Source organism: Molothrus aeneus, chromosome 7, assembly GCF_037042795.1.
Source record: "Molothrus aeneus isolate 106 chromosome 7, BPBGC_Maene_1.0, whole genome shotgun sequence".
In the NCBI taxonomy this organism is placed as follows: domain Eukaryota; kingdom Metazoa; phylum Chordata; class Aves; order Passeriformes; family Icteridae; genus Molothrus; species Molothrus aeneus.
In genome coordinates, this window is record NC_089652.1 from 28,892,969 (window position 1) to 28,909,893 (window position 16,925).

General features: G+C 42.3%; 1 protein-coding gene across 3 annotated transcripts in view; it reads left to right on the top strand.

Annotated features, from left to right (window-relative positions):
* The window catches only part of KALRN (kalirin RhoGEF kinase), a 464,957-nt gene that overhangs the window by 157,721 nt on the left and 290,311 nt on the right, over positions 1 to 16,925 (top strand). For all 3 annotated transcript variants that reach the window (XM_066553090.1, XM_066553091.1, XM_066553092.1), the window contains exon 3: positions 5,394 to 5,508. In XM_066553090.1, the coding sequence (XP_066409187.1) occupies positions 5,394 to 5,508 (115 nt within the window). The remainder of the gene's footprint in view (positions 1 to 5,393; positions 5,509 to 16,925) is intronic.

A 16,925-nucleotide genomic window follows, 5' to 3' on the forward strand; every position in this document is an offset into this window, starting at 1 on the left:
GCATCCCATCTAGAGTGTTTGACTTGCTCTGCCAGGAGATCTTCTGGTGAGAACAGTTAGCCTTGTTTTTGGAGTCATTAACCCTAAATGTAATGTCATGAAAGTTTGCCATTAGAATTTGATTTGGGGAATTGACTCTGAGACATGGATGCTGCAAAGAGCAGCACTGTGGATGATCAGGCCTTGGTGATTGCACTACAGCTGTGTTAATTGCCTTGTTGTGGGAGCTTAAATTTCCATCACTTGTACTAGAATCACCTGATTGAAACCAACTGAACTGGAGGGTGGGCACACAGCTAATCCTGTGTATGACCCTTGCAACAAATTAGTCTGTCTTGAAGTTGCAGGAGTTTTAGTACAGAAGTCTGCTCACAGTAAGTCCAGTAGCAGGCAGACTCGTAGAGCTCAGCTATGACAGAGAAAGGAATGTTATTTTAAGACTCTGGATACCAATTCCTTGATACCTTCCTTTCCTAGGAAGTCTGTCAATTAGATTTAGAAATCCAGAGTGTATTGTTTATCACTGTATTGAAGTGCCTGACATCAACTGAGCTCCGTCTGTCTCCTGGCTCTCTTCATTATAATTCATTTTTTCACCATATTTTGGACTGAAATACCTGATGAGGATTATTTCAGCTCCTCTGGAAACTCACTTATGGTCTCAGCAGAGTCTACAGCATCGAGATTGATCAGCTTATGATCTGCAGGGTCAGATGAAGTGGTGCATTCACTTGAACTGCAGTAGACATCTGAACAGGGGCCAGAGACACCGTGTGCTGCTCCTGTTTCCGTTGCTGCTGTGCTGCAGGATGTTAGACAAGGTTCTTGGGAACCTTTACATGTGTGGACATTTGCTTGTGTCTCTGGCTAATCCTTGTGAATTCATGCTTATGAAGAGACTGTGAAAGGAAGCAGAGGGTTTGAAACCCTTAAATGTGGATCTCTGCAGGCAGTAAGGATTGTGGTGGAAAGGCTGATAGAACTGGAGAGATGCAGCTTGAAAACAGAGCTTGATAAAATCATTATCTGCTGCATACAAGTCTGCATTAACGGAAACTAATAATTTCCTGTCCTTGACAGGACTACACATAGCTGGAATTTCAGTTTATTGTGTATTAACAGAGATGGCTGTGGCTCAGGACACAGAGATTTTTTGAGGTTGGTAAAGCCTATACGCAGAGTTCACATCACTAACACTTTGGGATGGCCAATTTCTTGGCTTACCTGTGGGCAGTAGGGGCCACTATAGGCAGAAATATTTGGGGCCACCACTAAGAGGTGTTCAGGCAGCTGCCAGAACAGGGATCCTGTCACTGGAATCTCTTTCCTCTTGGTTGCAGGCTTGACTGGCAAAGTGGTCATCAGAAGGCCACTGACTGTGCTGCCTGCCTGCATGCAGGTTTTCTGAGCTTTCTTTAAGGTTTTCTTTTAATGTGGTATGCATCACAATGCCTTGTGCCATCACTGCAATGTCCCCTGGATGATTTGTGGAGCGAGAATTATGTGATCTTACTTCTGGGAATAAACTCTGAATTTAGCCATGGGTTCTTATTGGATAGAAGAACGGGAAATGGGAAGAACTGGCAAAGAAGCCACTGACAGGAAAGGCCATCAACAAAGGATTTTGTAGGAGAAATGCAAGGCATATATGGCTAAATATTTGTTCTCAGTGTACTCTGTGCCCTGAAGAGCATGTGTTTTTCTAACTCTTTTTTTCCAGAGCACTAATAACCAGACCATCTGTTTGCCTCTCTAAATCAGAGCAAAGCTCATGAAAACCCAACTTGAAAAACAGTAAGAAATTATCAGCTGTTTGTTTTAGCATTTAATAACTGTAATTAGCAAGCCTAATGACATGTTTGATTATTTCATCACTGTTCTTCAAGTCCAGGGGGAGGCAGGAGATGGGACTTATTGATTAGAGCAATTGAGACTCCTGGCTTCCTTCTAGTTTTTATTGTATTTTTAAACAATGTGCTGAGTAGCTCTCTGAAGACTGTGCATGTACAATTGGTGTGGAGATCATGGCTGACTTGGGGCAGGATTTGGCTCCCTGAGTGGATTAGTAACAAGCAGAATCTCAAGCACTGTGAAGCTCCTACACAGTGGATCAAGTCAGAAAACCTCATTTCTTCTCCTGGTTCTTCAAGTGACTCACTGCGGTATCTGGGCTGAACTTCTTCCCCTCTTAGTACTTTAATATTCCCTTCAGTAAAAAGATAATAATAAAGAAAAGGAATGGTATAGACAGACTCTCTGCAGAGGCAATGCCAGAAGGTTTTCTTCTCTTTTATTGTGTGTTGCTACTTCTTAGCAAGCTCCATTAGAGGAGATGAGTGTCCTTATGTAGGCATGTTCGATGGTGGCAATATCCCCTTCAGTATTCCTAGAAAAGCAGAGATTTTGAGTTACAAAATGTAATAAAACCTCTGCATATTATCAGTATTTAAGAGAGTAAACCACAGTTACTGAACTCTGCAAGTCTAATGGTGAATTAAACATACAGTGTTTAATTAGTGTTTAATGGTTTGTTTTAGAAGAAATCTGATGTTTCTTTATACAGGCTCATGGTAATATTGTAAATTATGTAGGCATTCATAAAAATTAGTGATTTCTCAGTAACTAGGATTGCATGGACTTGAAGGAAGCAATTGAAGAATTCTAATATGTATGATGTATTTGTAATAACTTCACTCTATTGCTCAAAGCCTAGAGCTGCACTTTTATCACAAATGAGAAACATTTGTTTCTAAACTTAGCATGTCTTGATATTTTACCCAAGTCTCCTTGTTTCTGTGTGCTGTAAGACTAGAAGGAATCAGTCTGGGTGCTTATTTATCCTTCCATCATCCAGAAACGTCCAACTGGGTCAGCATGTAACCTTCCTCCTCCAACGAGAATGAACCCATTTTCTCTGGCCTGTCCTGGTAACTTCTGACCCTGTGCCTGAGCCTTATTTATCCTGCTCCCCTGAGGACAGTTTAGATGAACTGTTGAGAGATAGTTTTTATCCTGAAGCAAAGACAGGACAGGAAAGTTCTAGATCCTGGTTTTTTTTCTGTAGCTGAAATCATTGGGTTGCTGTTACTGCAAGGATCAAGAATTTTCTGACTTAATGTTTTCAGCCTACCAGAATTTGCACAGGTTTCTATTTATTTATTTTGTAGAGCTCACTTTGGTGGAATGGTAGGTGTTAAAGGAGTCCCTGACCAGAAACACAATTTTTGGTTTACGAAGCCAAGGTGAATGAGCAGCATCTGAGTGATTAGTGCTGCTGGGCTGTGGGAAGCTCATGGCCCTTTCCAGGTGTTTCATATCCTCAGAGAGGATTATAAATGTAGGCTTGGATGTCTTCTGATCTCAAATCTTAGTGCTTTTCCACATTGTACAAATATTTAAATGATTGTGAATGAAGGAGAGGGAGCCTGAATGAGTAGTGGGTAGCGTGTTCTGGGACACAGTTCAAGTTGAGGTCTCTGCTTCAGCAAATATCTGGAAGCTTTTGAAAACCTTGGTTACATCTAGATATGATGGGAAATGTTTCAAAACCTTGAAAAGCCTCTTGTGTTGAAAAAGTATTTCCCTCCAGCTTTAGTTGCTTGTATTGCTTGCCATTCTATAGGCTGGCTTGCTTTTCTCCTGGACATATATCATGCATGATATAATGGTTTGGCATTGATGTAGTGTGTGAAACAATCTCAACAAAGGGAAAATGTACTTAAAATGAGGAAGCTTTTTTTCATAAAAAGGTCCAAACATTTCGAAGAGTTTATTTCCTTGTAAATAGAATCTTTTTTACATTATGTCCCCACTTTCATGCTATGTGGCAGAGGCATGGACCTGCCAAGGTGACACTGAATTCCAGTGGACATTCCTCATTCTCATGGTGTAAAGCCAAAGGCAAATAGAAAGGACAGAGATTTTGGTGGAGATTAGGCAGGACAGTTTTTGTACTCCATATGTACCCCTGTCTGCATGAGGGCTCAAAATAAAGATGACATCTGTTGTTTGCCTCTCCATTTGTATCTCTGGACAAATCAGACACAACCTGGCTCCAATGGAGACTTGCACAATGTAACCCTTCAGGTGCATTGCATCCACTGAAAACCATGGGTGCCAGTGGCATCTCTGTTTGTCTAGATGAACTTTGTGTAAGAGACTCTGTCTTGTACAGGCAGCAGTGCTGTAGAAAACTCTTTAGACAGATCTTAGCAATTAAAAATTATCTATATTTTAAGTAAAAGTATATATAGTAACAAGAATGTGCCAGTAGCACAGACTGCAGGTGTCCCGAGTTCTTAATGAGAGATCACAGTGTGGATCAGTGCCAGAGATGTTCATGTCCTTGTGTAGCTTTTTCTTCTTGTTGGCCAAGTAAATTAGCTCAGAAAGCACATGAGTTTCCTTTCTCAGAAGTGATATTTCTGTTAAAGGGATTATACTTTCCATTGAGAAATGCAAACTCATGTGCATTTTTGCAGCTTGTTTGTGAGGTCCTTGCAGTTCTGTACTAGCTTTATGAGCTGTAGTTTAGCTGTAACTTTTCCCTAGATAACAGTGCAAACATGTATCTAACAACACAATTCCTGGAAGAAATCCTGAGATAATATGTAAAGAAAGAACTAAACATTGAATGAGGTATTAGATTTCAGTTTCACTCTTAAACTTTGTTTACAGGAGAGAATAAAATAAGGTAAAATAAGGTGCTGCAGAATAGATTATATTTGCCCCTGTGTTTGTGGTTGTACAGTTCAGGGTAGAGTTATTCTTTTAAGGCTAATCCTTTAAATAATTGTTGTAAAATAAAAAGGGCCAGACACTGACAGTTTAAAATAAGTGATTTTTTTAAGACAGGAATGCACATGCCCCCCCCCCCCGCCCCCCCCCAACAAATATTCTGATTGCCAGCAACAGTGTATAAATGAAAAGCTTAGAAGACATGAACTTCTAATCAAAATTTTAATTCAAATGAAGTACCTGATAGATTAGAACATTGTGCTGCATAAACATTACTGGGATACATCGCTTCGAACTGGCAGGATGTAGTACACTATCTTGGAATGAACAGTGCAACAGACTCAGCAACAGTGAAAAATGCTTTCACTTTCTTGGTGCTGACCAGTTTAAAACTATCCCCACAGTAGGATTTCACTAGCATCTCCTGCTTGGAGTGGCAGATATATTAGATTTGATGGGATTAGGTGAAAGAAGTGCTAGTAGCAATTTTCCTTGTAAATGCAAGCTTGTCTTCCTCAATTAGGCAAGTCTGAAATCTACAACGGGTGTGCAGACTCTTAAATGTGCTGTAATTTATATTTATCAATTCAGTGCACATAGTTTTTTTTGATGTGTGCTTCCTGTCTGATTTTCTAACAATCCTTTATTTTCCACAGGTGGCCGTGATAAACGAGGTGGTCCGGTCTTGACCTTCCCAGCCCGCAGCAATCATGACAGAATAAGGCAGGAAGACCTTCGTAAACTTGTGACTTATTTGGCCAGCGTGCCAAGGTAAAGCTAGAAAGAAAACACTTCAAAGCTTAGGGTGGATGGGTGGGTGGGGAACTTGTTCTTGGCAGTTGCTGATTTCCAAGTATTAACATTTAGTACCTTGAGCTCTTGGGGCCGAGGAACAAAAGTGTTCCCTTCCTCCTCCTGTGTGCGCTCCGGTGGTTTTTGTGGCACATGAGGCAATGCAGGAGCCCCAGCATGGAGGCAGTGGGAGCAAACCTGGGCTTCAGGCTCCTCACAGCCTCAAGGAGCAGCTCTCATTCTCCATGGTTCTGTGCAACTCTTTTAAAGGAGTGCAAAGGCAGGAATGCTTAGAGGTCTGCAGTTAAATATAGCAAGCTGGAGAGAGCCTGCTGTCTGTTGTTGCTTTTTAATACCTTGTGGGAGGTTTGGGAGAGCTGGGGTGGGGGGCTGTAGCTGCTGGGGAGGAGAGAATGCCTGTACAAGAAGGCAGATCTTCCTGCTCCAGTACTTTCTGGAGATTTCTCCAGGCTGGGGAGGGAACATGGGTGGACCAAAGAGGGAGCTTTCAAAGAAAGGCATGTCAAATTGTTCTGAATGTAAACCACCACCTTTCCCTGCATTAGTCTCTGTGACTCTCTTCCAACAAGCAAGTCCCCATCCTTTTCCCAGGGATACTGGAGGAAAGGTGTGTTGCCAGAGCATATTTATTTTTTCAAGCCTTGGGAGATCATTTATAGGGCTCACTGCCCAGGAAGGTATTTCTGATCCAGCCTCAGAGCATGAGCCTACATATGCCCTCATCCAGCTTGCTTTTCCTATTTTTAAGCTTGTCAAATATCCTTGCCCAAAACCCTCAGCTGTTGAGGTGAGTGTTACCCCAGGGCAGGTGAGGGACTGAGAAGGAATGCTCAGGGTTGCAGGAACAAGGTTGCAGGAAATCCTGTGCCACCCAGCAGCTCCTTCTTTTTTAAACCCCTGGGACATGAGCTATTAACAATGTTCATGTTTTGGCAAAGAGTGTGAAGTTAAGACATGAAGGGCAGAGGGGTTGGCTGCATCTGAAGGTCAGGAGGTAAGGGTCTTGGAAATGCACTCTGTTCCTTAAACATGCAATGTGCAGAGGACAAAGGTTGTGTTTGGTATGGAAGAGGGCTAAGGAGGCTTAATCATTTGGATGCAGAGTGAGTAGCAAATGCAGCCATGTGCACCAGATCTGCCAGTGCTTGTTTCCTGGACATCATAAGTCCTCTGGTAATGCACTTTTTGCTCTCTTGAACTTCTGTTCATCAAGGTTTTACTAATAAGTGAGTCTGTTTGCTTTTCTCCCCACCTCCTCTCATTTCATCTTCTAGCCAGCTCCATTTCCAACCATGTTGTGTGAGAGATTACAGACATGCTGTGGGGCTAGGGGAGCAGTAGGTCACTCCCTGGGAGTGTGTGTCCCAGAGCTTAGCATTTCCCCCTCAGCTGCTGTAGTAATGAAATTGGTGCCCTACATCTTAACATTTTTTGCATGGTTGCAAGTATGGAGATATGACATTGCTCTGGGTTCCAAGCAATTGCAGAGCAAAAATGACCTTCTAACGCGTCAACCTTTTCTGTTAATTGCTCTTCCCTCATGGAGGTGGCAGTGATAGAAAGATGCATCCTTTGTGTTCCCCACTGTCACACAACTGACTCAATTAGCTCAGTCTTTGATGCTGCTTTTAGTTGCCTCACTCTATCAGTGCAGCAGTGATTTTTCTGTGATGATGCAGAACCTGGGGTCAGAGCTACGTGAAGGAACCAATACAAGACCTGGCTGCCTGTGTCCCTTGAAACACTAAAAACCATTCTCCTCCTGGTGGTCACTACAAAGCCTTGTTCTGTCCTGGTGTGTGAAGCCTTTGGTGGGTGTCTCTCTAGTTACACCAGAGAACATCCTTTCCTCTGTGCAATCTCTTGTCATGAAAATGTGCCCAGCAGTGAGGGACTGGCTATGCCTGGAGCAATTTCACTGGCTTCCCAAGGGTCCTTGCAGATTGGACCTCTGGATGTATTAACTGGAGCACAGTCTCCTTCTTGGGATGATTGCACATCAAGAGGTGTGGAACAGAAAGCAAGAGTGATCAGAGGTCTTGAAAATGTGGCCTGTCAAGGAAGGATTAAAAGGGTAGAGGTTGCTCAGTCTAGAGAGTGAAAAGCACATGCAAGCATGTTGTGATGCTGCAAAAGAGAGGGCTTGTAGGGCAAAGACAAACAAATGTGTAACACCAAAGCAGTAAAGATTAGGCTAGATATGAGGAAAAGTTTTCAAATGGATTCCCATTAGCAGTATAAGACATACAATTTTTTTTCTTAAATCCTTTTGTTGCTGTACAGACAAGCCTCTGGCATTGATATAAATGTTATGGAGAGGGTATGGCAGATCAGGAGGTTATTTCTCCCAGTTCTTCCTAGTCCTGTTTTGTCTGGTGCAACAGCTGTGAACTTGCTGCTCTAGGAGGGAAACGTGACCACAAACTTCATGGGTTTGGCACGTGGGATTGTATAACCTGTGTGGTGTAAGGAAACACTGAAAACTCATTTTCCCTAAACATTTTGTTCACTTTAACAAGGGCAAGCAGCAGAGCTTTCAAACTTATTTATGTTTTGGAAACAAATATATGGAAGGAACAGTTGGAATTCCTATCACTGGCTCTCAGTTCATGTTTATTCCAAGATGAGTGCTGTAGCTATTAACTACATCAGCCATCCACCAAAATAAACAATTTCATTAGCAGAAACTCTGAACAGGATGTCAGAAGAAACTACTTGAATGTTGAGTGCTAAAAGGCGAAGAGTTTTCTGTGCTAGCTGAAAAAGTAGAAATTCTTTAGGAAAAAGAGACTGTAATTTATCATATTGACACCAGGATGGTAATTCTTTCTTTATTCCTGGTGCATTGGTTTCTGAGTGAGACAGATTGCTCTCCACATTGATACTATCTGTCACTTAACCCTTGTTTTATATCTTAATGGAGGGGGCAGAGGTGGCGCAGTGCTGGGAGCTTGGAGCAGGTATGAGATTGGTGATGAAATGTGATGATAGATTAGGGTAAGTGAAACCAGGGTCTTGCTAGCAGTTTTCAAAATTTCTGATTCAGCTTACTGCAGTTCCTTCTTCAAAACCAGAATAATAATGTGGGCTTTCTGAAAGCAGCTATGTGTGCTTGAGTTGGAGCAGAATAGTGAGGGCTTTCATGCAGCTGGGAGCTACAGTCAGGCAGGTGCCTGCAGGCAGTGGGGTTTCCTGTGTGGTTGAGGATTACTGCCTGGGGGTGAAGATCTAGGAACACAGCTTGTTCCTATCCCGAAATGGTAACCTTTCAGTCCACACTGCCTGGGGTAATTTAAGGCTCCTGGAAGGTTCAAAAGCCTGATCCTGCAGTTTTGAGGAGGAGGAGGAGGTGGTTGTGAGTGGGTATCTGACATTGCGAACTAATGCGGCCCTGGTTCGGTGTCCTATGTTGGCTCTTTCAGGCACATCACAAGGTCCTTTTCTCTAAGCAGTTCCACTGTAATTAGTTACTGAGGAACGAAGACACTATTCATTACATGTAAAGATAATTCCACGGATGCCAAGTTGCCACCACTCTGCCATTTTCTGCTTGGTTTACATTTGCACTAATGCTTTCTGGGTAGGCGAAGCTGTATTTCTTGTGACTCAGGATAGCTTCTATTTACATGCAAATTTAAATGGATGCAATGTTTAGAAATTTGGAGGGCGTGACTGAATCTAGGATAAAATGGTGTTTATGATCAGGGGAGCTGAGGGAGGATTTTCTGGCCTTGCTGAAGATTTTATATTTTAATGCCAGTGCAGTGCCATCTATTCCAGTAAACTGAGCTTTGATTTATGTGTGTGTAAATGAAACTAGCACCAGGCCAATCTCCTCTGCGAGCCTTTGGAATTAGGAATTAAGTTATGCGTAGGCTATAGGAGGATAAAAAGGAGACAGAGTATTATTAGGCTGAGTTATCTCCTCGCATGGCGAAGCAATACGATGAAGGAAATGTTCTCTGTCAGCTATAGTGAACCTTCCGGCTGAGCACATCAATCTGTTCTGGAGCCAAGATAAGCAATCTTCTGTGCTCTCTGCAGAGGGGAAACCTGAGATGCCTCAGGGGCCTGTGTTTTTAAAGACATCTACTTTTTATTTGTGCTCTGTTCAAAAAGCTGCTCAAATGTTTCCTTGTTCTGGGGGACATCCAGGGCATAACAGCAGCAAAGTGTTTCCAAGGGCCAGCCCTGTGTGTTTGAGCAGCTCCTCAGAGCTGCCCAAGCTGGATGAGAGGTGCTAGGAGCAGCAAAACAACTGAAGTGCTCCTAATAATTAGTTTAATGACGGGGGCTTTGTAAAATTAGAAGAATAATACAGGGGATGGCAGAATGTGGCAATACTCACCCACTCTTGGATTTATTTTAAGCCCTTCTCTGGTGACCTGTGGTACTCTGTGTATATTAGCTCCTCTGGCCGGGAGTAGTGTGAAACTCATTTTGTTGATTGATGGGAATTAAACCCTAGAGCTCTGATTTCTGTTATGTGATCTTAGCACAGAAGGAGCTTTTGAGGACTTTTTTTTTCCTGGAGGCTATTGTAGATCTATAAAAATAGCCATCTATTTAAAAAATAACACCAGGGACGTCATACCAATTTTAGTAACTAAATATCTGGTGCCATCGATAAGATAATTATTCCACCATACACTTGTTTCAAAATACAGCAGTAAAAAATGCAGTGAAGCTAATGAGCCTAATGGAGATGTAATATTTTCTTCAGATATAATTTAACAAATAATGGTAAGGTGTTTTGGAGAAAGGAGTTCATTAGAAGTAAATAACTGACATGAGTGCTGGTGAATTTGAGAGTGTTTTGCCGCTCTGTAGCCAGCTCAAATCCAGCCTCTACCATATGTGGTATTTGTGTGTTATGTTTTTATCACTCTGTTAGGAACTGGGGGACTTCTGTTGAAATATTGGTGCTCTTACTTTGTCCTACTGAAAGGCTTCAGAGCTCACTGCTGTGTGTTGCTTCCTGTGTCCTCTTACTGACCACCTCAGGGCAAAGTTACACGTTCACTGCTTGTTGGAAATCAGCACTTCAGAAGAGGATCTCTCATCTCCTTCCAGCTGTGTTAATAACCTGTTGAGGCATTTTATTCCTGGGTGAGTGGACAGTGGCTATAATTGATGTTGAAACTCTGCAGCAAGTGTCTACAGCTGCAATCTTGGAAACTCCCATTTACCAGAAGCTGCTAGAAAATGTGGGCTTCCTAGAAGTGCAGAGAGAGTGACAGGAGCTGTCAGAGCCTGGAGAGCAGGAGTTATGAGAAAAGACTGAAGGTGTTGGGGATGCTTATGTTAGAGAAGGAAAGTAGAGTGATCTGTTAAAATACACTCTGCAAGCCTGAGCTAAAGTAAACAATTTAGTCTCAGTGTACATGGAAAATGGGACAAAAAGAAGGTGATTAAAATCACAGATTGAAGAACTGGAACAGGTTTCTGTATCCTCCCCATCTTGGAGACCCTGTTAGGTGTATCAGGAGAGACCCAGGTCTTGTCACTCCTGTCTTGCCACAGAGGAGTCAAAACAAAAGTCACTCCAGCTTTTGTGATACTGTTTTGTATAAAGATGTGGGGTTTTTAAACAGATACACAATTTCCTATGTTTGTTTTTAAATCAGCCCAAACCTAAGGAAAATGGGAGGGCTGTGGTATCTGTTTCTGAATTATTTCCTGCTTTCATTGCCTGTTGCTGTTTTTCTGGCTGGCGTAAGGTCCCATCTTGCACAGCTCTGGACCTGAAGCAGATGTCCTCTTTTTCTCTGCCCTCTGCAGGAGCTGAGAGTGCTCTCTGAGTGCTTCCAGCCTGGTTACCTGCTGAGCCCTGCTCTGCTGTCCTGATCCATAAGAGTGCAAGTGTTTTCAGACTGGTTTTGTGATGAGCAGCACAAAGAGCATGATAGAAAGCTTTGCAGTTGATGTACTGTGAATCGTACAGCTCCTGTAGCCCTTTCCCTCTAAAGACTAATAAAAGGCAGAGTAAGCTGGGCTCTGCATCTCACTGTTACCAGTAATCATCGATATGGGTCTAACAGAAGTCTCTGTTTATTGTGAAATAGAAGAAATGATATTAACTTAATATTGAAATAAGCTTATGAAGATTTCATTATCTTGTTTCAGAATTGAAATAAATAAAGGTTGACGTTCTTACAAGAGTGAATTCCTTATTTAAAGTAAATTCCTTAAAGTACTTCCAAAGAGATTTGCAAAGTATTTTCTAAGTTGTTTATCTTGTATCCAAACATTTTGTACTGTTTTGGAAGACCTGAAAATCTCTTACTGTTTTTTTCCCCACTAAGTTCTACAATAATTCTTTATTCTTAAGTATAGCTTGCTCCATTTAATTATATTTTAATTGTATTCCAATAAATAATTGAAGTTACTGATTGCCACATGCAGAGAAACTGGGATTTCAACTTGTCATTGTGTTCTTAAGCATTGTATTCAACACTCAACATCTGCTTAATTTTAGGCTATAAATCTGCAATTGAAAACAGTTAATATGAACGAATCCCCCATTTATTATGTCTGAATTATTTCCAAGGCAATTGTTCTATTTTACAGTGTAGGGGAAGGAGTTTAATTTTCTATTACTGCCAATCTCATGCTGAGATTTCAAAGTCATGTTGGGTTCTTTCTGGTTCATCTAACATCTCCAACACAAATTCAATGAGTTAATAATTTGAAGACTGAGGATTGCAGAGGGTAGCCCTACAGGCCAAGTTTAGCATAGAAGGGAAATGCACAGGTCTGGAAGAGAATTTGCCTTTGCTGGCACTGGCTGTTTCCTTGGCTGTTTTCCAGCCAAGTGGGAGCTCTCTTGTACCTTCTTCAGTGGAGTCAGGGGCTAGGGCTTGTGGAGGGCACATGTCCAATGGAATAAAAGGTCACTGTTTTACTTTGTGCTCCACCCAGACAGTAAGGTAAGCATGTCTACCCAGTTCAGGTCCAATGCCTTTTGGTTTTACTGGTCTGGCCTTTTTTGGTTCAGCCCTGCCCTCTCAGGCAGTGCATTCAGGCTGCAAGCTCAGAGCAGCCAGAAGGATGGCAGGATGGATTCCTCCTCACAGCCCCCATCTTCCCATGTCCTCTGTCCTGAAAATAGCCAAAAGGTGCTGCTGCCCAGCCACAGCTCTGCAGTGCCACCAAACCTGGCTTCTCTCTTACTTACTGGGAGAAGAGCCCCTGGAGGGCTGTTAAAACCCTCTGAGCAAAGTCAGAGGTGCCTCTGGCAGTGCTTCCTGTGCGGCCCAGGAGGGCTGACCTGGAGGCAGCTGCCTCCTATATGGATGGTGATTCCATGCAATGGCATCACTTGCATCCTCTCAAGGCTTGGTGGCCTTTGCCAAGGATCTGAGCTTTGCTAAGGCCTTGAGAAACCTCAGCTGTATTCTCAGGGGAGCCTCAGGCCCTACTCAGCTCCCCTGCAGGGGCTGTGGGATGCTGATTCTGGCGCTCTCACTCAAGATGGGTGCCCATCCTGTGCAGCCACTCCCTGTGTTGCTGTATTTCTGTTAGCAATGTTGTGCATAGTACCTCACTGCATTTCTAACAGAGGATTCTGCCTGGGAAGGATTCTGCTTGGATTTCTCCAAATCTGGATCAAACAGCAAAGCAACCCCTGTCACCATGCATGCTACCACTGCTGGTTGTCTACCATGTCCTAGTGCCACTCAGTGGTGCTGGCAGGGTCTGGGGCCTGATCCCATCCCCTGAGTTGTCTCACGTAGAGCTGTGCTGCACACTCTGCTTTTGAGCTCTGTCCAGGCCCTCAGTCTGGGGATTAGATCAGCATTGTTCCTCCTCCTAAATGGCTTTTGCATGTTGGTTGTACCGGCATCTGCTGCCTGGAAGAAGGAGCTGAGGTGATGGAGAAAAGGCAGAAACTTGTAAACTAGGATATATCCTGCACCCATTCACTGGTGAGGGAGCTGGCGGGCACCACAGCCTGCTGTAAATGTTATGCAGAGCATCATTTTCTCCATCCTCTTCCTCAGTGGCTCTCTGAGAAGTGTTTTGTGAGTCTCTGCAGCACACCTCCCCATGCTGCTGTCCCTGGCCTTGGCCACGCTAGTGCTGGTGTGCTAGCTCTTGCATGTTCCTCATGGGCCTTTTAACCATCAGACCTGTGGCTCCACAATGCTCCAAGAGGTCCAGGCAGCAGTGACTAGCAGAATTCCTTGGAGAAGGCAGGCGTGTGCTAATGTGAGCAGTAATTCAGAGAAGCTAAAATTAGCAGACACAGAGGTTTTGTGGGAGCGTCTTGCTGGCAGCAGAGCTGGCACAGGCTGTGCTCAGCTCCCTCCTGAAGCTGTTAGCAGCCGTCAGTGGAATATGCAGCAGCTCAGCCAATCCTGAATTTTCTTTTAGGTGATCTCTTTCCTACAGTTTTTGCAGAGACTGTAAAATAGTTTTTGTCTCATTCTACTATGGGTGCTTGTGTTCCTCATCAGTAACTCCAGTATGTGCTATATCCTTTTCACTATTAGAAATTATTACAATTTGGAAGTAGCTTATGCCATCTCTTCATGGATGTCATTAGAAGCAGGAAAACAACTGCTGTGCTTTGCAGTCTGCTTTGTAATGGGCATATTGTCCAAGGTATCTCAATGTCAGTGGAAAGCTCTTCTAGACTCCCATGGAGGATGGATGAGACCTTTACCGTGTGCCAATATGAAGCAAGTAATGGGAGACACAGGAGTGGAGTTGTCTCAGCCTAGACAGGCTGATCCTTATCCTCACTGGATGCATGGAGATTTTGGGGAGGCTGCTTCAAAGTTTGGGTTCCCCAGTGCACAGCTGGGGTACGAATGAGGATATGTTTTCAGGAATATAATTTTAGCCATATCTCCAAATGAATAATAAAAAGCTGTTCTATCATGCTGTCAGTCACTGTTAAACCAAATCTGTCAGAGAAAATGCTCAAGAATATTACATTTCTACAAATTTAATGAGAATAGACAGCTGCATCAAGGAAAGAGACCTAATTAGTGTCCACAGAGAGAAGAAGGTGGTCTGAACTCAGCCCTTCTCAGAGACTGGAGGTGTGCAGGTATCCCTAGATCATGTAAGAGGCACATTTGTTATTAACCATTAGAGAATCAATGTGCAAACCACTACCAAGGGTTTGGCAGTTCCCATGCTCATAAAAGCCCATGCTAGTTTATGGTATGAGAAAATTTGATCATATTGAAATAGAACAATGACCAGTTCATAGTAACATGTGGGATTGAGCAGGCTGATGTTCTTATAGTGTGGAAAGTATGGCTTGGGACTGGCAAGATTTGTCTCAGAGGTTGGGATGCTCAGTTCCTGCTGTTTGCAAAGGGAGTTGGTATCCAAGTTGGGTAGACAGTTGTAAATCTCATCAATGGTTTCTTCTTATTTTCCACAAGGTGTTCCTAACCAAGTCTGTGGTGTTTTATGCCTTCCTTGTGGATCCTGGCACTGCTTCAGAGTTCCCTGTGGATCCTGCAGCACTGCGTGCAGCAAAACATAATTGTAACTCTATGGTGTGTGACTCCTGGGCTACTTAGATTAAGATAAGAAAAAAAAAAGAGAAAAAGAAATTCTTTAATGCAAAGTAAAAGCAGATATAAGAGAAATAATTCTAGACTCTCTCCTTTACCCCTAAGAAAAGGCAGCAAAGTGTAATTCAGACATGCTTTTGGCTTGGCAAACGTTGTCTGGTCAGCAACGTGTGCCACCGTGTATTTTTCTGCTATTAACAGCGGAGGATTGGTTTCCCTGACTGTGTACACATGGCTTTATTTTATGTCTAACTTTAAAGAGAAACCTTAGTCTCTAGAGAATTTTCCAGTGATGTAATATTTTAGAAAGATTCTTTGTGGTACTTCACCAACAAGGCAAAGCACCAAAACAGCTTTCCCTTGTCCTGCAGCTGTTTTTAGGGAAATCTTCCACCTCTTAAACATGCCCACACTACTGTGCAAACATGAGAAAGTAGGAACCTGCTGTAAGCTTGATGCTGTATTTACAAGGGACATCTTTGATGAATGGTCCTTTTGGTTAAAGTTAGTGAATAGAAATTGTAATAGAGCATGGGCTTTGTAGAATAATTGCATCTCTCTCCAAAAATCATAGCAGCAGTTCATCTCCAGCCAGATCAGTCTGCTTTCAAATGCCTTTCCTATCCTTTTCCCCTGTTTCACATGGGATTGCAAGAAGAATTGACAGTCTCTAATATTAGTGCTGTATTATTAGAAAACTTTCACTTGAAGGATAAGTTAAACTTTATAGTTTGTTTATTTATTTGAGGGTATGACAAACCAGATGCTTGTGCTATGGATGTTGTCATTGAGGATTGAATAAATACTACTTTTTGAAGTTTAGTTTGAAAGAATTAGTAATTAAAAGTTATTTTTGCTTGGTAAACCATATTAAACAGATATTAAACCATATTAACTGATATTTTACATCTTGAAGATAGAAAACCCTAAGTGGTTTTATTATAGATATGCTGCATATCTATATGTAGATAAGCAGAAGTACACATCCCTTTAACACTGTGCATTGATTAGACCTCTAATTTCTGGGAAGCAGGGTCTTAAAGCTGCCTTTCCCAATCCTGAATTGGGAGCACTCTGTAGGAAATTTGCCATGTACTGTGTTGCTGCCTGACCTTAGAAAATGCACTTGGAAAACCTGTCTCATTATGAAATGTACCATTTCACCATGCAGTAATTCAAGGGAGTGGAAGGAGAATTTAAGGGAGAACAGTAATTGCAAAGGTATCTGATTAACTAATGGGTGATCTTGCACATAGGAAGCATGGCTTGTTAATAAACCGTTAGTCTAAGAATGATTCAAGTAGGCAATATGTTCCTTTTTCCTTAAGATCTCTTTTTTTCTTTTGTTCTAAAGACAGAACTAAACTCTTACAACACTGATTAATGACATCCAATTTTGTGGTTATGTCCCCTTATTTCTCCATTCGTCTCTTTCTACAACATTTGTAATTTAGTTCAGAAACTGCATCTGGAGAAGCAAACATTTCTGGGATCACAGATTAGTTAAGATTTTGCTCCCCACTGGAGATTTGTGGGTAGGAGCTGCAATTCCATTCCAAAATCTAATTAAAAATCAGGTACATAGGAAAATAGTGAAAAATCTTACCCACAAGAAGAATGTCTGGGAGCTCTGCTTTTTAATGAACTGTTAGGCTAGGAATCAAATACACAAGCAGTATGTGCAGGGTTTTTAGGGTTTTGTTCTTCTCTCTTCACAAGGCAAACCTCAACTGTTACATCATTCCTCACTTACCAGGCTTACTGGAAATCTCAGTTTCTCTTCACTTTCCAGAACAGCCACCCTAATGATTTTGCAGTGTCGGATCATAAAATGTAGGT